General features: G+C 33.1%; 1 protein-coding gene across 1 annotated transcript in view; it reads right to left on the bottom strand.

The window, feature by feature from the left end:
- Window positions 1-24,865, bottom strand: part of LOC122490476 (protein eyes shut homolog) — a 175,250-nt gene that overhangs the window by 80,275 nt on the left and 70,110 nt on the right. The window contains 2 exon segments of the mRNA XM_043593171.1: window positions 2,958-3,088; window positions 4,274-4,467. Coding sequence (XP_043449106.1) covers window positions 2,958-3,088; window positions 4,274-4,467 — 325 coding nt within the window.

The raw sequence follows: 24,865 nt of genomic DNA on the forward strand, positions 1-24,865 counted from the left end.
ACAGCTGGTTTCCTTTGAATATTCAGACAACCTTTTAAAGCATTCTTCTAAATAATTTCTTTCATTTTCAGCAATCACTGTATCTCCCAAACTGCACTTTAGTTAAAAAATTTTAACCAATGTATTGATTCCCTGGCTAAAATATTCCTCAGTCATGTCAGAAAATCACCAAAGTTCTACCTGTCTGATTACTCTAAGGCATCAATTATCCATTTTCCATTTTCCACTAGGGTCCACTTGTACACCACTTGCTCCCAGCAATGCTATTTATGATGCTTCACTACTGCTAGTTATTGCTCTTAAAAATGACTTTTTTATACCAAGTTCATAGACATCTAAAGGTTTCAATAGTCTAGGTGTTGAGAGAAATGGTAGTTTATAGACACAAGTAAAAATTGACTCCTTTCTGACACCGTGTTGCTTGTGGTCACTAGATACCAAATAAATTCTTATAACTAACGGTTTACTCTCTTTCTCAAGGGGGTCATTTTGTTTCAGTTCCTCTCTCATCTAATCATAGGAATTCAGATCTAGTCCATATGCTTAAACAGAGAAAGTGATACTATCATCAGTATTCTATTCTCCTTACTTGATTTCACTCCTTCCCAACCCCACATTTTTTTCTCCCAAATTCAGAATACAGAGGAAACGCTTGGGTTGAGGTGTATGGATGTAGGAGGGAAAGAAATAAGGAAGGTTTTCAGCATTAATGCTGTCTGAGCTCAGCTCCTCTTAACCAGTAATTCTTAAAGTATGGTCTCCAGAACAGCAGTTGCAGCATAACTTGAGAATTTGTTAAAAATGCACATTTGCATTCCCCCATCCCAGATTTATTGAATTAGAAACTCTAGGGGTGGGAAATAGCTGTCTGTGTTTTAAAGAGCCCTTTAGGAGATTCTAATGCAGCTAAAATGTGTTACAGCCAAAGTGTGAAAATCATTAATCTAGGGGGAAAAATACCTTTTAAGATAGCTATGCATGGATAAATTGTTTTCTTTTTTATTTAAAGGTATTTTAGTTGCAGCGCTTTCATTTTTCTTATTATTTTCAATCATTTCCTTAATCTCCTTTGAGACAAGAAAAAAAGGCCCCAAGACTATTTTTTGTCATTGTTTCAACTTCCTGCTTTATTAATTTATATTATGTCTTTATCGTTTCTTTGAGTCAGAGGTAGAAATGTGTTTGACTATCAGTGTGAGTTCAGGGTGTGGGAATCTGGGTACTGGAAATTCAGGTCTTGAGTTCCACATCTGTATCACACTCCTACTTATTTCTGAGGCTTAGGTTTTCACTCATCATTCAAATTAGACTTGTTATTTGTGTCTTGTTGAAGCAGTTCTCTGTTTTTACACTCCTCTTCACTTTCCTTATGGTTTACCTTCCATTAATAAAGAGTCTTATTTAACCAAAGAAGGGGACCATGTTTTTATTTAAGTAGATTGGAGATAAGCACAATTTTTGCCAATTCTTGAAGAATGTGGTAATTTCAACAACGAGAACACATATCGTGGGGCTCACATTAATTTCATGAGTAAGTTTGCTTCAAAGTTGTTACAACTAGCCTACCCATGTGACATGTTTCATCCATCTCAGGGAAACCTAACTCGAATTTCTACAGTGTTCATCCTATCTAGCACATGTTTAACAAAGCATTCAAGACCAAACTCCACATTTTGAAATTAAGTCAATTAATTAATAATAGAACAATCAATTGAGAGTTGGCAACAATGCTATCTAGCTTTCCTGTTGATGATGAAATTTAAGACAAAGCCTTCTACACAACCACAATAATGCTAAAAATAAGGGCCAATAATATCATCATACCTAATATAAATGAAATCAATATTATATATGTGAGTGTATATTTACCCATATTTATAAAACACTACCTATTCTTTTAAATGATCATTTTTCTAAGTATCTTTACAAATATACTTGCACTATAAGGCTCAGAGCTAGAAATTATAAATTAAAAAGTCAATATTTTTAAAAGAATAAAAATTGAATTTATTGATAAATTAATATATGATTGAATGCATATACAAATTTGTGTGGACTGGTTAGATCTTCTAAGATATTGATATAATGAAGAAGCTTCTCTTCACTTTCTTTTGAAAATGTCACATTTTAAAAGCTTAGTATGTTTTTTCAACTTTGCATTTAGATTCCTTTTGAAATTGATGAAAATTCTGTCCTTTGTACATCTGTAATGTGTATGCATATTGTTTTCTTTCAGTGTGTTAAAGGCTTTCCTGTATCATAGCTTATAATTTTCTGCTTTTATGAATATTCTAAAATTTTGAGGCTGTTTATTGCCCTTCGGTAATGCCCAACAGAACTTACTTTAAGCAGCCAGATAAAAGTCAAGCAAGTGTGAAGAGTACAAATTGTACTTCCTAATGGTGTGAGAAAGTATCCATAAAGCTATTTGAAATGGACTAAAATTCTAAGCCCAGATAACTAGGTCACTTCTGTCATTTACAAATGGGTAATTTTTAGCAAATTCTTATTTAAATAAAGCACTATTTCCCCAAATCCTGCCTAAAGACCCTAACTAAAAACTATCAGCCGAGGTCTACAAATTAAAGGGAGAGATGGTTTACTCTATACTTCTAAAATATAATAACAACACTGTCTGTGTATATCTACTATATGCTTGTAGTTATCTCTTTTTTATACACCTTCAAATACTATTCAGTTATTCTAAATATCTGTTATAAAACAAGTATATGTTTTATAACTGTTGACCAAATTATGCCTGAGAATATCTTAAGTATGTATTTAAAACAAACAATTCATAAAACCCCAATTAAAATGTTTCTACTTCTACTTGAAAAAGAATATTAGATGCCATTAAATAAAATTTAAGCTTAAAATAGAACATTGTTTTATTTTTGTTCACATGGCTTTAAAACCCATATATTTTGTTCAAAAAATAAGAACGTAATTAATCATACCTGCAATGATAATCTTTCTCAAATTTTGTACATGTGGTATTATCCTTGCAAGGAAATGACTCCTGTGGTGTTTGAAGTTGTCTCTTACAAAGCTTGCCTGTAAATATTGGTGAACAGATGTACATGGTGTCCTAGGAAAGATCAGAAAGTATTTTTTATAAAAGTTTTTGGATATTTCAAAGAAAATGAAATGATTCTTATCTGGAGAGACATAGAAGCTATTTTCATAAGCATATGGAAGTTCTCTGTGGAACAACATGAAAGATTATATTTTCTAAAATGTCACAACAGTGTATCCCATCTCATACACTTTTCCTACCACTTGAATGTAACATTCCTTAAACTGAGAATTAGAAACTATCACTTTCTCCTCCTTGTAGGTAAGCAAGCTGTGATGCTCTTTCATTTTCAAGGCTATGTTTAAAAGGCCAGATAATGTCTGTCTAATTATCTTAGGATGCTTGCTCTTGGCACCCAGAGCTGTGAGGAATGCTCACAGCTGAGAGGAAACCTAGGCCTTACAGAGAAGTTACTTTTAGGGTTCTGGATTGATAGCTCCAGTAGAGGGCCCAGTTGACAGCCAGTAGCAACCACCAGACATGTGAGTTAGGATGCCTTGAAGATATTAATATGAAATCATAATATAAATTCAAATATGGATCTTATAAAAATAAAAAGTGAATTGTGGAAATTATTAAATTATTTCTTAGTCTTATTTATCAAAATGTTAAAATATAAAAATATCAAATATACAAAATATTAAAAAGGAATAAAAAATGAAATGTTTACAAAATTACATTATTACATTACATTACATTTTTTAAAAATGTTTAGTTACTTAATTTAAGAGAGAGAGAGAGCGAGAGAGCGTGAGTGGGGAGAAGGGCAAAGGGAGAGAGAGACAATCTTAAGCAGGCTCAATGCTCAGCGCTGCAAATGGGGCTGGATCTCACCACTGTAAGATCGTGACCTGAACCAAAATCAAGAGTCGGATTCTTTAAGCCACTGAGCCACCCAGGTGCCCCTAAAGATTGTTTTTAAATGTTTTATTCTTCGTTTGTTCATTTTTTACTTAAAATAGGAAAAAAATGTAAATCAACAAATGAAGTATCTTTTCTGATATTCCCGAGTTTGAAATTTATAATATGTTAATGCAACTTTAATTATATTTGTACTTTTGTAAATATATATATATATAACCATTATATTTATTATATATTTACCATTATATTATATATATATACGATATATCTATACCTACCTATCTGTATATCTATCTATCATCTATATCACTCTCTTGCTAAATTCAGACTTACATTTGCAATATGAACACAGTTAGTACCATTCTGACATGGTATTGATGGACACTCACGAACATCAGTTTCATGGTTTTGATTGAAAAATCCTTCTGGGTATTCACAAATGCAAGCAGAGCTTTTGTTTTGGCAAATTTCTCCTTTCCAACAAGACTGAGAAATATAACATTTCATTGACTTCTCACAGTATGGACCTTAAAAGATCACACAGACACACAAAGAAAATATGAGCATAAAATGTAGCAAAACTCATTATAAAGAATGTCCTCAGAGTTCATTATAAAAAAAAAGATGTATCAAGGCATAATTTATGTGTCATAAAACATACCCATTGCAGATAATTTACACATTGCAAAATAACTTTTGCAAATGTGTAGAGATATTTGACCATCAGCACAATCCAGTTTTAGCGTATTTTGATTACCCAAATAAGAGTTATTTTATTATTACTCTTTGATCCCAACTCCAGCCACAGACAACCATTAATCTTTCTGTCTCTATAGATATGCTTTTCAGTGCATTTCAAATAAATGAAATGGTACAATATGATTGACCTCTTTTGCTTGGATAAAGTTTTTGAGGATTTGTAATGTTATATCATGTACCAATATTTTGTTACTTTCTATAGATAAATATAATTGACAATATATACCTTTTGTTTATTCATTCATCAGTTGGTAAACATTTGGGTTGTTTCCACTTTTTAACATTTATTGAGATATAATAGACATATAAAATTATACTAGTTTTAAGTTTACAACATAATGATTCAATATATGTAAATATTGCGACATGATCACCACTTAAGTCTAATTAACATTCGTCATTACCCATAGAGTTACAAAATTTTCTTGTAATGAGAACTTTTAACATCTACTCCCTTAGCAACTAACTTTTATGAATAATGAATTGAGGCACAAGTATTTGGGTGGATATGTATTTTCACATCTCCTAAACAAATTTCTTCCTGAGGTATATGGTAAATATATGTGTAACTTTTTTGTGTATGAAAGTTAGTAAGAACTACTATTAATCCTTTCCATATTTGCTAGGTCTATATAGGTTTTCTATTTCTTCTTGATACAATTTTAGTAATGTGTCTCTCTAGAATTTGTCTATTTATGTTAAGTAGTCTAATTCATTGGTATTATGGTGTTCATAGTGTTTCTTTACAATTTTTTTATTTCAAATGCCATTAATAATGTCCTCAATTCAAACACTTGGTTTTATTGATTTGTGCTTTCTCTTATTTTTTTCTTATTCACTTCAACTGAAGATATATTCATTTTGTTTTTCACAAATATCAGTGTTTAGTTTCACTGATTTTTCTCTGTTTTAATGATTTTTGCTCTAATCTTACTGTTCCCTTTCTTTTGTGTGCTTCTGGTCCAGTTTGTCTTCTTTCTCTGTTTTTTTTTAAGGTAGAAACTGAGAATATTGGTTTGAGATATTTTTCTTTTTTAATGTAGAAATTTAGAACTATAAATTTCCCTATCAGCATTGTTTTAGCTATAATTAATAAATTTTGATACAGTGTGTGTGTGTGTGTGTGCATGTGTAATTTCTTCTTTGACTAGGTTACTTTAGAAATTTGTTCAATATCCAAATATTTGCAAATTTCCCAACAGTTTCTGTTGCTGATTTCTAAGTTAATTCTGTTAAGATTGGTAAGCATATATTGCCTGAATCTTATTTTTCCCCACTTAGTTATTTTAATGAGTACAAATCAGAGGGTTTTAAAAAACTTATTTCTAATGTTGTGCAACCATCACCACTATATAATTCCAGAATATTTCCATCACCCCCCAAAAAACCCATGACTATTAAAAACCTTCAGTTGCCCTTTCCTCAATGTCTTTGCACCCACTAATCTAATTTTTGTTTCTATGGATTTTAAATTCTGAATTTAAATCTATGAATTTAAAATTCATAAAATTATGCATGTTAATTCTTTCAAATTTATTGAAACTTATTTTATGGGTATCTTCATTTGTTTATATATTGTCTACCAGCACCAGAGGTGAGCAAGTGCGTGTTTGGTACTTGATGCAATGACAGAATGAGTGTCTCCTTGAAGTTTGTGCCCTGGGCAAGTCACTTGCCTCCCTCTTGTCCCCACACTGATAAAATCATGTGAATAGAATTAATAAAGTGATTCTATTAAGGGCCAAGTCTCGGAGTTCTGCTGTAGTTTTTGTAAGACCTGGATCACTAGGTGTTTTACTGCAGAGTTGAGAAGGTTTTGTGAGATTGTATTCAATAGGTTTTCATTAGGCACATCATTGTGGCAATAAAAAGTAACTACAGTAGTGGCCTGACAATTCTTGCCTTATTTGTTAATTCCTAGATTTCAATAACACAACTTACTCTTTCATTCTTGTTCGCTTGAACAGGGCTTTGGGCAATCCACACATGTTAGAGATAAATGGGAAAATATCTGACTTTCTGCTAAAAAAGGCAAATTGACCTCCAGAAATTATCTACAGAACGTTTTAAAAATGAGTTGTATTCCAAGTTCATAAACTTTGTTAACCAATTCTCTGTATATGTCAAAGCTAACAAGTATGTAACATTTTCATTAGAAATAAAGTCTTTACATCAAACCCATTCATTGTTTTGTAAACAGGAACATCAAGAAGCATTTAGTATGAAAAATTAGCAACAGTATACAAGACAAAAAAACCCACTTAGATGATATGCTGTTAATTCATTTGAGGTTTGGATTGTGTGTTAAATTTTAAAAACAACAACATAAAGGCAGTATAAAATGTTGAATGACCACACCACTGACATTATTATATTAAAATAAAGCAACCTCGGGGTGCCTGGGTGGTTCATTCGGTTAAGCATCCGACTTCAGCTCAGGTCATGATCTCATGGTCCGTGAGTTCAAGCCCCGCATCAGGCTCTGGGCTGAGGCTCAAAGCCTGTGCTCAGAGCCTGGAGCCTACTTCAGATTCTGTGTCTCCCTCTGTCTCTGACCCTACCCCGTTTATGCTCTGTCTCTCTCTGTCTCAAAAATAAACATTAAAAATAAATAAATAAATAAATAAATAAATAAATAAATAAAATAAAGCAACCTCTAATTTCAGGAAATCAGTACATGAATAATTATTTTGATCAAAAAAAGAAATGAATGTGTATTTCTCAATGTTGTTATATATTAACATCATATTATTCTACTCCATAATTAAAAATAGGGAATAATATTTAATTATATTTAAGACATAGATGTTAGCATCATGGTAGGATATTCTATGAATGATACTACATTATATGATTGTAATTCTTGGTATTTCCATTGCATATATGTGTATTTTTTTTTTTTATAAATTCCTTAAAACAAATTTTGGATTTATAAAGGGCCATAATTATCCAGTGTAGATTTTAATTTTCTTTTAAGTTAAACTAATTTTTCTAGGGGTTAAGCAACTTTGCACACATAATTAGTTAATTAGTGACAAATTAATAATAAAATTTTGTGCATTCCACCTAATCCTATTATAATTCTATGCTCTTTCACCACACTAGATTAGTTCAAAAAAAAAAGTAGAAGATTCAAATACCAATTGATTTTTACCATTAATCTAATAGTGAAACTCTAGTACAACATTAAGTTGTCCAACATTATATGTGGAATTCAAAAAAGACACAAAAATAATTATTTACTTGGCTTCTTCTACAAACAAAATTATTTAATCTAAATATGACTCTTTCGTCATTTATGCAGTTTTCCAATCTTTTACATATGTTTTCATCCTTTTAACAGGGAATTTCTAGATAAAAAATAATTTTGGTGAATTCCAGTTTATTTATTTATACTTTTTTGATGGATTGCGATTTTAGCACCATGTCTAAAAGGTCTCCTTCAGTCATTATATTCCAAATGTTTTCTTCTATAAAATTGCTATCAAAACTCTAGAGTTTAGTTTTGTAATAACGTCATAGCATATCACATAGCATATAGAAAGTAATTTGTTAAGAATATAAGAAATATATTGCATGGGTAATTAAAAAACATTTATAAAGAATAATAAATTATGTGTGATTGTAGTTACTCTATCATTGTTATTGTTCTATTAATGGATATGTGGTTTCTTCCAAGATATTAAAATTGCAGACCAAACTGTGATTTCCTAAACATTAATTGAATTGTGTTTATGAAGCTTGACATATAGTATTATTCAAGAAAGAATGGCAAGATTAAGAGAAATTTACTCTTTAGTGTGACCTGATATACTGGGCTTAATGGAAGTTTTGTGCAAAGTAGATCATGAGTAAGGGAGATGATTTCTCAGAACAGAATGGATGTTGGAATTGTCATTCATCACAGAAGATTAGCACTGCTAAAGAGAATTGAAGATTCATAAAGATGAAAAGAGGTTCTTCTCTTGGCCTCAGAAACTTAAGTCCTAGGACTCTAATAAAGGAGATATATTAGGGCACTCTCGTTGAGGAGGAATATAAGTGGTCCACTAACACTAGGTCCTAACCTCAGGGTCACCTGGGTCTTTGTATGAGCTAGTCTAAATGTTCTCCATGATGTGAATTCAGAGGTCAACTTATCTAATGTCTAAGTAAAAATTTCCTGACTTAACTCCTTTTTATTATCCTCTTAATAATGCCATATTGTGCAGTGATAGTGTGGATTTAGCATTGTTATAGGATATTAAAAAGAGATTTTTGTACAAACTTGATACAAAGTAGCATGGGTTAGTGGCAGAGAATCATAGTGGCCTGAAATGATCCACCAAATAGTAAAGAAGGAGCCAGCAACCAGGTAAGCTGATACCTCACGGTGACAACCATATTGGTTTTTGGAACACTGTGGCAGAGACAGTAAAGCTTCCAGTTATGCAGAAGACTACCTGAACTTCATAGACACCCATATATGTTCTAGCCAATGTTTCCTTTTTAAAAATTCTGGGTGTCTAGACCAAGTCAAAGTCTTTGAGTACTAATATATATTCTTCCATCTCTCACTTTTCTTGCACTCGCCACGTGAAAGTCATTAGAAATGTTCTAATGGTATATCTGGATTTCTGAGTTGCTACTTGGAAAAAATCTGCCCTGCAGAGGCACCAGACATTCAATGGCCTTCAGGTGAATACGAAAAACATTGGTCTAAGGTGTATTAGCTAATTCAACATAACTCAGCCTAATATGACCATTACAAAACATTTTACCAAATTGGGTTCTGCCACAACAAGAACTTAAAATTTATGGTATAAATTTTAATTTATGAGTGGAGAGCAGTGAAGAAATGTGAAAGTCTGAAAATATAACAATCCCCAGTATAAGATATCACCTAATATAGCTTAAAAGGAACTTGAATGCATACTTATTCAACAGCTATAACAGAGGAGGTTGGAAAATAACAAAATTAGGGGCACTTGGTGACTCAGTCAGTTAAGCATCTGACTTCGGCTCAAGTCATGATTTCATGGTTTGTGGGTTCGAGCCCTGCGTCGGGCTCTGTGCTGAGAGTTCAGAGCCTGGAGCCTGCATCGGATTCTGTGTCTCCCTCTCTCTCTGCCCAGCCCTGTTTGTGCTCTGTCTCTCCCTCTCTCTCAAAATAAACAAACATTTTTTTTAAGAAAATAACAAAATTAGTAGAATGTTTCAGTTGCTATTTACTGGTTTTGGCAAAAAATACATAAAATAGATGTACTAGGGAATATTTGCAAACACAAATGTGAGAATGTATGTATGGGAAATATTAGGGACCAATATGAAGAATGAAAATGAAGTATGGTTATTTATGGGTATGGATTTGGTGTGGCTTAGAATATGGGTTGTTTCTATTTCTTCATTTTATTAAAGTGTTTATGTAAGTCACTATGTGAAAATAAACCACATTATATCCAAATACAGGGCATAAAAAAAAACTTTGTTCAATGTAAAAACAATTATTGAAGGGTAAATGCATAGGTAGGTGACATACCTTTCCATTTTAGACTTATTAAAATGCTAAGGCACATGTTCACTGCCAGCTGAATTTGCATACAAAGCTACATTTTGTTTTGTTATGTTTTATATGAGCAGCTACATAAAGCACAAGTAAATCATGCAAAAACTTTAGGGAAGCATAATATAATATATCTAAAAAAACATAGCCTATTTGGTAGGAACAATTCAGGAACCTGAATTTAAAAATAAGCACTTAAATAGCTCAAAAAATGTTATCATAGAGAAGGAAATAATTTAAAGCTAACATCAATAGTTCAGATTCTTCAGAGTTTTTTTAATTTTTTTAATGTTTATTTATTTTTGAGAGACAGAAAAAGACGGAGTGTGAGCAGGGGAGGGGCAGAGAGAGAGAGAAAGACACAGAATTTTAAGAGGTTCAAGGCCATGAGCTGTCAGCACAGAGCCCAATGCAGGGCTCGAAATCACAAGCCATGAGATCATGACCTGAGCTGAAGTCAGACACTTAACCGACTGAGCCACCCAGGCGCCCCAGATTCTTCAAAGTTCTTAAAAAATAAAATAGGTTTGTTAGTTTCATTTCAATAAAGTTTAAAATATAAAAATTACAATTCATTTCTAATGAAAAATAAACATACATGAAAATGCAAGCTGCAGACAACAAAGTGGCATTTTTTACCCAATTAACCTGAAATACTTTCTCCTTTCAAAGTGTGGGGCAGAAACAACAAACGCTTTCATTGTGACTGATATGCATTTGGCATCTAATATATCAAAGTGTTTTTTAGCTCATCATATATATTTCTTTTTAATTTACCATTCTTTAAAATAAAAAAAATGTTCACATATTTTGTATTTATTCTGCATTAAAGAATATTAATATCTGCTACGAAAGGTTATTTTTCTCTTTTGAACATGCATCTTGCAAAAGAATATTGGAGTAACAGTGAGGGAGAGAGATAAAAATTTCATAATATCAACTGACATATTCCTATCAGTCAATTGATGTATATACCTATGTATTGTACGCATGTATGATGTTATCTTTCTATCCTCCCCATTTACGTACTCAAAAATACAATCATTTATTGTAAGTGTTAAGAAAATTAGTGTACATGGGTCCCTGGGTGGCTCAGTTGGCTAAGCATCCGACTTTGGCTCAGGTCATGATCTCATGGTTTGTGGGTTCGAGCACCACATCGGCTCTGCACTGACAGCCTGCTTCAAATTCCATGTCTCCCTCCCTCTCTCTGCCCCTCCCCCACTCGTGCTCTGTCTCTCTCTCTCTCTCTCTTTCTCAAAAATAAATAAACATTAAAAAAAGAAATAAAGAAAATTAGTGCACAGTAAGCAGTAGTTCCTTTGTTTGGAACTAAAATTAGAATTTTTCTGGCAGAGAATAAATTTATCTGTATATTATTAATTTTATTTTATTTTTTTTTTCAACGTTTATTTATTTTTGGGACAGAGAGAGACAGAGCATGAATGGGCGAGGGGCAGAGAGAGAGGGAGACACAGAATCAGAAACAGGCTCCAGGCTCTGAGCCATCAGCCCAGAGCCCGACGCCGGGCTCGAACTCATGGACCACGAGATCGTGACCTGGCTGAAGTTGGACGCTTAACCGACTGCGCCACCCAGGCGCCCCAATATATTATTAATTTTAAAATGGCGATGAGCCTGTGATGAGTTGAAAGTGTTTGGTCACAACTATTCAAGAAGTGCTTGAGAAAGAGCATTACCATGTTGGAGTATTTATGTAAAGGAAAAGCAGGGAAATGGAGAGATTGGGTTATATTTGGATCACTAGGTCACTTATCCCAAATCTTTACAACATTTGAATATATCTCATGATTATGTGTGATATTGTTGGATCTCTTAAAACCAACTATGGTGGGATACATACTATCAAAATTAAGTAATTTCCTTTACTTATATTGATTATACAGGTGGACTCCAAAGTCCTCACTTGAGGCTTGAACAACATGCAGTCACAACTAAAAATATATCATTGTAGGGTGCCTGAATGGCTCAGTCAGTTAATTGTCCAACTCTTGGTTTCAGCTCAGGTCATGATCTGAGTTTTGTGGGTTCGAGCCCTACATCATGCTCTGTACTGACATCTTGAAGCCTGCTTGGGATTCTCTCCCTCCCTCCCTGCCCCTCCTCCACTCTCACTGTCTCTGTCTCTCTCAAAATAAACAAATAAACTTAAAGAAAAATGTACCATTTTAACTACTGGTGATTTTGTTTACTTTTTCTCTTGAACCTAACATCTTCTCGGACTTTTTTGTTTGTTTGTATGTTTGTCTTGCTGATATATATCCTCAATAATCTTTTCATGTTATTTGGGTAGGTCACAATGTTTCTGATTTTTAGCATGCCTAGGATGTTATTTGCTTGGCCTTCATGCTTGAACACAAGTTCATCTGTGTATAAAATTAAATGATGAATGTAATTTGGGTTTAGAGCTCAGTATATAAGAAAGATGTAGCTTATTTTTTTTTAACTCTGCCATTTTGTACAGCTCATAAAGAAGTTTGATGCTAATCCGATTATTTTTGTAAATTCCCTGTTATTTTGTTATTTTTTAGGGTTGGGTTATTGATTGAGCCCTTCTTGAATTTCTTAGGAATTTTAACATTTTCACCAACGTGTGTTTTAGAGTGTCTTTATTTTTCCTACTTAATACTGTCTTGACCATTTCAATCTACTCCAGTCTTTCTTCAGATTCCTTCTTTTTTTTTTATTTTACTCTTTTATTTACTATTTTTATATTTTATTAATTTCTCCCCTCTTTGATTTTGTTGCTTCCTTCTGGAATTTCTATCATATAAAGCCTGGCATATCTATAGCCATCTTCTATGATGAACATTTCCTCTTGTTTTTTTTTTTCCATGTTTTATTGTTTGCTTTCTGCTTTGGAAGAAGGCCTCAACTATATCTTTAAACACAAACACTAATTATTATACATGCTCTTTTTTAGGCCTGCGATTTTTAAATTAGTGATCATGGATTTAGTTTTTAAGAAACCTGAAATTATTAATAATTGTCAAAGTATCCTTTTGGATGCTCCCCAAAATACTTATTTTTTCCCTTAATTAGTACAGCTTTGTCGATAATTTATCACCTCCATTCAAATATAAGCTTCAGTCAGGTAGGTAATTTTGTCTACTAACTGACTTTACAAGCAAATAAAATAGTCCTTATCTTTGTCGAATTTACAATTTCTCCTCTAAATGTTAGTGAATGTAGACTGTTGTATAGGATTTCAGTGTTCTGATCGTAAGGGAGGTTTACGATGGGCAGTTAGGTGGAAATACTGACACCTGATCTTCCCAGGATGAGATTTCCTCACGTCTTTTAGCAGCCTTAAGTTCCATAAATCTCTGATTATCATTACCATTATCTGTGCTTACTTTAGGATTTTCCTTTGTTAGAATGCTCACTTCTGAGAGCTATTCCTTTTTTTAACTTTCTTTCTTCTCATCTAAGTCCACTTTACAGAAGATTAGCCCATCTCTGTATTTTCTTTGATTTTCTATCTAGCTTCCTCGTCTGCACTAAGATCTTTTCTAAAGTAGTTATCCCAATTCTTCCTACTGGAGTTTTTAAATTAATGTTCCTGAAGATTGCCTAGTGACCCATTCTTACAGGTTTGACTCTAAGCTTGGAATCTCTCCAAGATTTCAAAATAGGAAGAACTGCTCTTTCGACTGCCAAAGTATTTTATAGTGAAATGTTTCAAGCCATGTTTTTTTTCTGTCTTGGTTTTTTAACCTATATAATACAATTGCCTTACAATTTTCCCAGAATTCCTGAAAATAAGTTTGATAATGGTCCCCAATGTATTCCCCAGCAATGCCATGGTTTTTCATTTTAATGGAATGTGTAAAGGAAAGGGATATAAACATACATACTTAGACTCCCAAATTAATCAAGCTTTCAGACTTTTCTCACTTAAAAATATTATTTCCCACAGATATGAAGTAAAACACTACTCTGATCCAGTAATTTAGATTAATGTTATGTTTACCAATATTTACTTTGTATCAAGTAATATAGTAACACAGAAACAGATTTTGATTGCATGAAGTCATGAGTTTACACAGAAATAGAGTAGATGTAAAAGATAAGTGAATAAATACATAATATGTTTAATGGTGGTAAATGGTGATATTGGTGATAAATGGAGAAAAAAGTTGCAGTGTATTTCAAACAAGGAGTTCTGGAGGGTAAGGCTACTTTGTACAGGGTGGTCAAGGAAAACCTCAATAATGAGGGGAATAACTGAGACCTATGGAGAGAAAGAAATGAGTCTTACAGCTATCTTGCAAAAGAGTAATTTCAACACCCAACTCCCCTCACCTTGATGTATTTTTCATTTTTTCAAAGTACATAATACCTTATAAAATAATATATATTACAAGGATTAGTGATATTTATGATTTATTGTCTTCATTCAAACTAAAGTCCACACAGGTAGCTAATTTTGTCTGTTTTGTTAAATGACCTTTCATAAGCAAATAGAACACAGTTGCCCCACAAGACTTCCCATAAATATTTGTTGAATGAATGCATGAATTAATAAATGAACAAAGAACACTTAGGCAGAGACAACAGCAAGTGTGAACACTCTGAGTTGAGAGTATGCTACGCTGTTCAAAAGCAGAAACAAAGCTAAAGGACTGATCAACAAGGGGATACAAAAGGAGGTAAGTTACGAGAAAGAAGGTCAGAAGGAGGGTGAAATGAGCTATTTCAGAAACTTAGGCTTTTGTCCCTTTTATGTTAAATTTTATGGAAAGACAATGGAGCATTTTGGGCTGAGGTTTGACATACTCTCACATTTTTAAAAGATTGCTTGAAAGTAGATTGTTGATGGCCAAGAAGAAAAATGGAGAGAAGAGACCAGGTTTTAGACTACTGCAATATTCCAGACATAGAATTCTGGGACTTGGATTAAGATGCTAATGAAGAAGAAGGTGAGGAGGATCAGATTCTAAATATACGCTGGAGATAAAGACTGTTAGATTTGCTGATGGATTTAAAAGAGAAAGAAAAGATAAGGATAACTCAATGTTTTTTTGTTGTTTCTTTTTGTTTTTTTTGTTTTGTTTTTTGTTTGTTTGAGGTAGTCAGTTGGTTGGCTGGCTGACTGATTTTTTTCTGAGATGAGAAAACAGGATTTAGGAGAAGAAATTGGAATTCAGTTTTAAACATGTTGATTTTGAGATATCTATTACACTTACAAATGAAGATGTCTTATAGGCAGTGATCACAAAGTCCATAGTGATATGGACTTTGGGAATGAAGTCTAAACTGAAGATTTAAGTTGAGATTCTCTATCATATAAATAATATTCAAATCCGAGGGACTGGATGCGATCACTGAGGGAATAAATGTGGATACAGAAGAGAGCTTTGAAGTTTAATTCTTTGGTGCATGTCAATATACAGTAGAAATTATAGATATAGAAGAGCATTCTGAAAAGGGATTTAGAAGGAACAACCAAAGAGTAAGGAAGCAGTTGATAAACAAGAGTGTATGTAGTATGTAAGAAGTTGAGTGAAAAAAAATTTCAGAAAAAGAAAGTATGTCAAATGCTGCTAAAGCTAAGGTAAGATGAAGGATTAGATTGAATTACTTAACAATTAGGTTTAGCACAGGGGATTTAAACTGCCATTGATAGAGATGTTTTTGTGGAGTGGTGGGGATAAACATTTACTTACATGGGTTCAAGAGAGAATAAGGATGTATATAACTCCTGGGTGTTGAAAGTGGAGTAGTCTTACATTAAAATAAATAAATAATAAATAAATAATGAATGAATGAATAAATGAATGAATGCATAAATAAATATATAAATAAATAAATAAAAATAAGGGGCATCTGGTTGGCTCAGTCGGTTAATCTTCTAACTTCGGCTCAGGTCATGATTTCATGATTGGTGTGTTTGGGCCCCACATCAGGTTCTGCGCTGATAGCTCAGAGCCTGGAGAGTGCTTTGGATTCTGTGTCTTCCTCTCTCTGCCCTTTCCCCACTTGCTCTCTCTCTCTCTCTCTCAAATAAAATAAACATTAAAAAAAAAAATCAAAGTGGAGTAGTCTCTGACCCAGTAGTATCCAGAATTTCACCTGAAATCTCATTAGAAATGCAGAATATCAGACTCCATTCCAGAGCTATCGAAAGAATATGATTTTAACAAAATCACCAAATGATTAATATCTAAACCAAAATTTATGAAATACTTGTCTAAATATCTCTTAAGTTTTATTTCATGAAGAACAGTAACATGAAGTAGAAACTAAGGAGCTCTTTGGAGTTTGTGGAGCATGTTTGTGTAAAGATGGGTTGAACTGTTTAGGGAGGGATGTTTGAGAATCGAGACAAGAACGAGGGTGGTTTCTGGACTAATGTATTTGAGTAGGGTAGACAGAAATATGGGATTTTGTCAACAGGAAGAGGGATTAGCTCTGGTGGAAGGCACCAATATATAAGAAGAGAGACTGAGTTAGATAGGTAAAGAATTAAGTTGATAGGAGGTGTGCATGCAGAGCCTCAAGGTCTTTTTCTGATTGATTTTAATATTTGTTGAAATGTGAAAGGATGATATCAATGGAGTATAATGAAAGGGGTGGAGGTTTGAGGAGAAAAGATCAGTATGAAATGGTTGTCATGAATATTGACAAAATGCAATATTAAAATCCAAGTATCAATGATTATTGTTTTATATCCAAAAATAAATAAAAGTAACACAACCATTTACACATGGACCAAATACTTTAAACTAAAATTCTTAAGCAGAATATCTCTTAAATTAGCTAAGTAACTTTTATTTTAATGGAAATCATAATGGGTTTCTATACAACAAACTAACTCTGCTATCCTAAGAGGGTGCATGTGTCCATAAAAAAACAAAACAAAACAAAACAAAACAAAACAAAACAAAAAAAAAGCAAAAAAAAAAAAACCAACACAAAAACAATGAATGGAAGATCATCAATGTTTTATTATGACTTCAGTAAGTTCTTTGGGTCAATCCTTTAATGAAGTGTCAAAAATTTCCAAAGCAATTCTGTGTAAAATAATGTAGTAAGCTAGTTGGATATTTTATTCATGTGAATTCATTTCAGTGTACTTTCATGTAAAAATGAAGCTATTGTACTTGAAGGATAGGCCACACAAAGGCATCACCCAATGGAAGAGTAATTTGCTTTTCATTCTTATGGGAAGAGAAAGAAATGGTTGCTAGAAACACTTTTCAAGGACTAGAAAAGTGAAATAAGCAGCACATGCAAGCAAATGAGAGAACAAATAGCTATCTTGTTGACCCATGTTTGATTATAGTTTTAAGACTTTGTTAAGATGAATAATTGATTCAAAATGAGAAAGAATATTTAATGCAAATACTTAACATTCATCTATGCTAAAACTAATTGTATGAAAGTTTTATATTTGGGTATTTCTGATAGATAAAAAATACTTTTAGGTTATTCATTTTATGCACACCTCAACAAACATCATTTGAGTACTCTTACTCTCATGTTATTAATTCAGTTTCAATTATGCATGGTAAGATATTTTAACAGTTAAAAATACCAACTTTGTTAACTTCCTAATGTGTGGCTCTCACTGATCTGCTCTTCCAGTCATATCAGCAGGGTTGAGCCTACAAACTATTACAAAGATCTGAATACCTAAAATTTTCCTTTACAGCAAAGATCTGCAGTGTTTTTTTCTATAAAGAGCTAGATAGTAATTATTTTACAACTTGTGGGCCATAGGGTCTCTTGAACTCTAGTATTGTATCATAAAAGCAGCTGTAGACTATATGTAGATGCAGGAGAGTGACTATTTTTTGCTTTTACGTTCGCATAAAAATAGTTTTTAAAGCACTTTATTACTATTAACCTAGCAATTTTGTGAAATAGACATTGTCATTAACCCATTTTTATAGAATGGATGTTTGTGTCTCCCCCAAATTTATATGTTGAAACCCTACACCTCATGTGATTGTATTAGGAGATAGGGCCTTTTGGACGTAATTTAAATATAGGATTAAATAACATTAGAAGGGTAGAACCCTTATGAATGGGATTAACATCCTTATCAAAGTCACGAGGAAGCTTTTTTCACTCTCTGCTCTCAACTATGTGGGGATAAGACGTCAGCAGTCTGTATCCTGGAAGAGGGCCTTAATTGGAATTTAACTACAGTGATACCCTGATCTTGGACTTCCAGTCTGCAGAACTGTTATAAATGAATTTTTATTGTGTGTAAGCCACCCAATCAGTGATATTTTTGTGATAGCACCCTGACTTGACTAAAATGGTCATTGTGGGTAAGATATTTAGGCACATGAAAGCTATAGCTCAATGCATACATCATTCTTACATCATTAATAAGAAACTTTGAGGAATGTCTGCAAGAAACACAAAATGCAAAACTGCATTTAGAGTAGTACCCAAAGTCTTGTGAATCATGCTTAGGACAAAAAAAATAAAAGGCACATAGAAACAAACAGATCTGGCCCCTAAAATAAATCCATTCACATCCTCAAACTTGAAGCAGCAGTAGGCTGAAATCAAGAAGGCTCTTAGATCACTGAGCTGGAGTATGAGCAAGTGTGGTGAAATCCAAATTTAATTTTAGTCATGCATTGACAAAAAGATCATAAGTCACATATCCCAATGTGCAATTTTAGCTCAGGATACATGAGACTATGTACTATTCATCTTCCAAAGTTTTCATCTAATAAATGAAAATTTTTCCAGTAGAGAAAACTGCATTTCCAATTACAGAACTACTTTTGAGCAACAGCAACAATTGATATTAACAAAAAAAAAATTGGAAAGATCTGCTACTAATACTAAAATTATCTGTCTCAAGGTTACAATTACTGTATCTCCAATTAAGTAGGTGAGTAAAGCCTCTATAAATCTAATTTCATTTTCATGTTTAATCAAAGCCTTAAAGATTAGAACAGGGATCAACCCAATCTCTGGCCGAAAGTACTTCAATATCCAACACCAGATAAACAGACATTTCTCAGTGAAAGTGAAAAAAAAAATTCATATGACACATATGAAAAGAGTTGGTACCTCAAAAGAGGAGTTAAAAAACACAGAACCCACCCTTCTCTGGAGCAGAGATGCTGCTAGAAGGAACATAGCATAGAGATGTACAATTCATGGACTGATAAAACATAAGATGTGTTTTGTAAAGAGAAAAAAAGTCAATCTTTTGATAATTCTAACCAAGGGGATTAAAATATAATAAAATAGTTAATTATTCTATCCTAATAAATACTGAAAACTAAAAGACATATACTAAAGTTAACAGAGATAAATACAAAATGATTAATATATCAATATTTCCATTTAGAAAGTGAAAACCAAGTAAGAGAATGGGACAAAATATGTTTAACACCCATAACCAGCAAATAGGGCCTATTATGAATTCCTAACAACTCAAGAAAAATTATATCAATATATATAATGTATATGTATATGCCTAAGTGTGTATATTTTACACAAACACCTGCCATATGTATATTGCAAGAGACTTAAATAGACCTTTCACAAAGGAAGATAATAAATGTCCATTAAAATTCAAAGTTTTCAATATTATTAGTGTGTGTGTATATATATATACACATATGTGTATATATAATATGTATATTATATATATATGTATATATATAAATTAAACCAAAATGAAATGCTGTTACATACTTGCCAGAGTGAATGTGAAAAAAAGTAGGTGAACAGAGTGATGTGTGATGATGATATATATATATATATATATATGATATATATATATATATATATCTATGATATATATAATACATATATATATCATATATATATATATATATTATATATATCCTTACAAAAAACAAACAAGAGACAAGTGCAGGAAAGCTTATAGTAGCATCATTCATATTTGCCTCAAATTGAAAACTGACTAAATGATGTCCATCATAAGAAGAGAAATATAATTTTGATACATTCATACAATCAAACAGTACACAGCTATGTGTTTAGCTAAGGTTAAACTCTCCCAGATATCTGTACATTGATTTTATATCCTCCACTTTGCTGAATTCATGTATAAGTCCTAGCAATTTTTTGGTGGTGTCTTTTAGGACTTCTTTCTATATCATACACAAAAATAAATTCATAATGGACGAAAGACTTAAAAGTGAGACAGGAAACCATCAAAATCCTAGAGGAGAACACAGGCAGTAACCTTCATGACACTGCAGTAGAAACTTCTTACTAGACATGTCTCCAGAGCAAGGGAAACAAAAGAAAAAGTGAACTATTTGGAGCTCATCAAGATAAAAAGCTTCTGGACAGAAAAAAAAAAAAAATCAACAAAACTAAAAGACAGCCTATGGAATGGAAGAATATAGTTTCAAATCACATATCTAATAAAATGTTAGTATCCAAACTCTATAAAGAACTTATCAGACTAGGGGCGCCTGGGTGGCGCAGTCGGTTAAGCGTCCGACTTCGGCCAGGTCACGATCTCGCGGTCCGTGAGTTCGAGCCCCGCGTCAGGCTCTGGGCTGATGGCTCGGAGCCTGGAGCCTGTTTCTGATTCTGTGTCTCCCTCTCTCTCTGCCCCTCCCCCGTTCATGCTCTGTCTCTCTCTGTCCCAAAAATAAATAAACATTGAAAAAAAAATTAAAAAAAAAAAAAAAACTTATCAGACTCAAGACCCAAAAAACAAATAATCCGTTTAAGAAATGGACAGAAGGCATAAACACACATTTTTCCAAAGAAGGCATCCAGATGGTCAACAGACACATGGAAAGATGCTCAACATCGATCATCATCAGGGAAATACAAATCAAAACCACAATGAAATACCACCTCACACCTGTCAGAATGGCTAAAATTAACAACACAGGAAGCAATGGATATTGGGGAAGATGAAGAGAAAGGGGAAAACTCTTACACTGTTGGTGGGAAGGCAAACTGGTGCAGTCACTGTGGAGAACAGTATTGAGCTTTCTCACAAAGTTAAAAATAGAACTACCCTATGACCGAGCAATTACACTACTAGACATTTACCCAAATGATACAAAAATACATATTTGAAGGGGCACATCCACCCTGATGTGTATAGCAACATTATCAACAATAGTCAAATTATGGAAAGAGCACAAATGTCCATTGACTGATAAATGGATAAAGACGAAGTAGTGTATATATACACAATGGAATATCACTCAGCCATCAAAGAGAATAACATCTTGGCATTTGCAATGATGTGAATGGGACCAGTGTATTATGCTAAATGAAGTAAGTCAGTTAGAGAAAGGAAATACAATATGATTTCACTCACATGTGAAATTTAAGAAACAAAGGAGATGAACATAGGGGAAAGAAAAAGAGAGGGAAGCCAACCATGAGACTCTTCACTATAGCGAACAACTGAAGGTCTGAAGGTTGCTGGAAGGGAGGTGGGTGAGGGAATGTGCTAAGCGGGTGATAGGTATTAAGGAGAGCACTTCTGGGGCGCCTGGGTGGCACAGTCGGTTAAGCGTCCGACTTCAGCCAGGTCACGATCTTGCGGTCTGTGAGATCGAGCCCCGCATCGGGCTCTGGGCTGATGGCTCAGAGCCTGAAGCCTGTTTCCGATTCTGTGTCTCCCTCTCTCTCTGCCCCTCCCCCGTTCATGCTCTGTCTCTCTCTGTCCCAAAAATAAATAAACGTTGAAAAAAAAAATTAAAAAAAAAAAAGGAGAGCACTTCTTGTGATGAGCACTGGATGTTATATGTAAGTGACGAACCATTAAATTCTACTCCTGAAACCAATTATATTATATGTTAATAACTAGAATTTGAAAAAATTTAAAAAAATTCTCACAAATATAATATGAATAAAAAAGTCTAAACATAATAGAGAACATACTATAAAATTTCATTCATATGAAAATCAAATGAAGGAAAACAAAACTAAAATGTAAAAATTCAGGACAATCTTTACTTAGGGAGTTGGGGGTAGGAGATAGTTATTTGGAAGGCATAAAAGGAGAGCTCCTAGGATACTAACAATACTTTATTTCTTTATATAGTAGGTATATGGAATTTTACTTTGCGAGAAACTTGTATTCAAAAAATTAAATGCAGTTTTAAAATACAGTTAAAGAAGTTAAAATGTAATAGTTACATTTAAAAACAGTTAAAGCCATGAACAAAATCAAAGGGAAAATAACTGGTTAAAAAAATAACTTGTACTATATAGACAGGAAGATGTTCTTCCTTGTTTCTAGGAGTTTTTTTTTTTTTGTGTCATCAGTAATAAAATGTTAGCCAAGCTCAGAATCACGTGAGTGATGGTTAAAACAGATAGTTGGACCTTGTTTCCAAAGCTTGAGATTCAGTAGGTCTGCTTTTGGTACCAAAAATTGTGGATTTTCATTTCCAACAAGTTCCCAGGTGATGCTGATGCTATTGATGCAGGACCACAGGTTATAAACCACTGACTTTTGCTATTCTCTTCACAATATACTTTCCTCCACTGACTCAGTTACATTCATCCCAGCCCCAGCCAAGCCACATAATAGGAAGCATCCTTATCCTCCAACCACAATCACTGCATTTAGAATGACACTATTTATACTTTCCTTAGAAACTTTACCTATATATTTTCTCTCTTTGTCTAGGTTTCTAGTATCTTCACTTTGTGGCATTGCTTAGGGTTTATTTTATCCCCTAGAATTTTTGTTTTATGTCTGTTGAATAAACAAATCCCATAGATTTCTAAATTTTCTACATAGTTTTAAGTTTGTTTATTTTTCCTTTAGGTTCATATGCTTCTTGTCTTTAGTTCCTATTTCAAAGCCAAATTTAAACCCAGATTTCTGAGGACCCCCTTCTATGTTCCTAATGTGTAACGACTTTAAAATGAAACTTGCATCCTGGTAGCTGCCAGTCAATGACTGCAAATGTTTTTCTGTATATGAAATTTTTACTTTTCTCTTTCCTGGTGGAGTGTATCATTCCTTTCACAAACTTGCGAGAAAATTAACAATCCATTGCCCTCCTTTCATTATACCCTCTCAGCAATTTTATTTCTATTCTTCTTCTCTTCTTTCCTGGTCTAACCCTGCTATTAAGACTTTTCTGATGGTCTGTGAGTTATCTTGTTATTTTCTCCATCCTAGTTTTACTTTTCACAAAAAATACATTCATTGAAAATAAATATCTCTCCTATGTTCTTCACCCTCTGCTTTTAGAACCAATACTTATGTCCCTCTTCCTTCTGGGCCACCAAAAGGTGTTTTCAATATACAAGATTAAGTAAGTTGCTGTTGGGGTGCCTGGGTGGCTCAGTTGGTTAAGTGCCAATTCTTGGTTTTGGCTCAGGTTATTATCTTATGGTTTGTGGGATGGAGCCCCACACTGGGCTCTGCACTGCATCGGACTGCTTGGTATTCTCTTTTTCCCCTCTCTGCCCCTCCCCTGCTTGCAGTCTCTCTCTCATTCTCTCTCTCTCTCTCTCAAAATTAAGTAAACTTAAAAAATAAAGAAATAAGTGCTGTCAACTTCTTGTGCTTGAAAAATATTGTTTTCTGTGTTTAATAAAAAGTCTCTGTTTTACATTTCATCAAATCCATCTCTTTTTCAAGACACAATTACATTTTTTAGAAGAGAAGTTTTGGGGACATATATGTTAAGTGTACGAATGCTTTGGAATTGTGTTTCATAAAAATATTCAAATACTATAGTATTCAGATGATGGGTTAAATATTAATTTGTGTGTACATAGGTAATAGATCTCTAACCTCGGTCTGAAGATGATAGAAATATTATATTTAAAATACTGTCACACCTTGAAGCTATTTATTAATAAGGGACAGGAAAACTTTCTTTGCCTTTCCAACTTTAAAGGCACATAAACTCTCTTACTGTACATTTTCTGCTCAAATGAAATTCATCGCAAGAAGGGAAAGCATAAATAAAGTTAGAGGTTGTTGTTCTTCTTTGATGTCTCTATGTCTGAGAATATTATTTCAGATATTTATAACCAATAAAAATTGAATAACTAATGTGATTAAGGTGTAACTCAGTTGCAAGACTCTCCTTGACCAACTGCCATGGTCAGTCGCACAGCCTTTAGTTATATAAATATATTTTAATTACAAAGGTAATGTTGAAGACTGCGTTACTTATTCTTTCAAAAGAGTAGGAAAACACTTATTTCGTATATGAAAAATGACTGCAAAAGTTACATTTTAAGAACCTTGGATTACAAAGTTTATATATGTTCTCTGAAATCAGTCAGGACAACATACATAGTAACTTTTAAATAAACTTCATAAATGAACCTAAGTAAAACAGATAAATTTTCAAAATATGGTTTCTGGTTCCAAATTGTATCCTCTATAGATCTTTGTTTTATCTTTGGGGAGCACATTAAAATGATATCAGTAATTCACTCATGATTAAGGGATGCCAAAAATCAATAGAAGCATGAAAGCAAAGACACTAAGTAGGTAATTTAATTGTTTTTGTTTTTCTTTAATTTGGGGGGAGAATTTTCCTCCTTATAACAGATTAGCTTCACTATTAATCCAAATTCTTTAGAGGTACGAACGATTTCTAAGGGTTTAAACCAAATTTTATTTGTTTTGATTTCTCCTCATG

Source organism: Prionailurus bengalensis, chromosome B2 (genome assembly GCF_016509475.1).
Source record: "Prionailurus bengalensis isolate Pbe53 chromosome B2, Fcat_Pben_1.1_paternal_pri, whole genome shotgun sequence".
Lineage (NCBI taxonomy): Eukaryota > Metazoa > Chordata > Mammalia > Carnivora > Felidae > Prionailurus > Prionailurus bengalensis.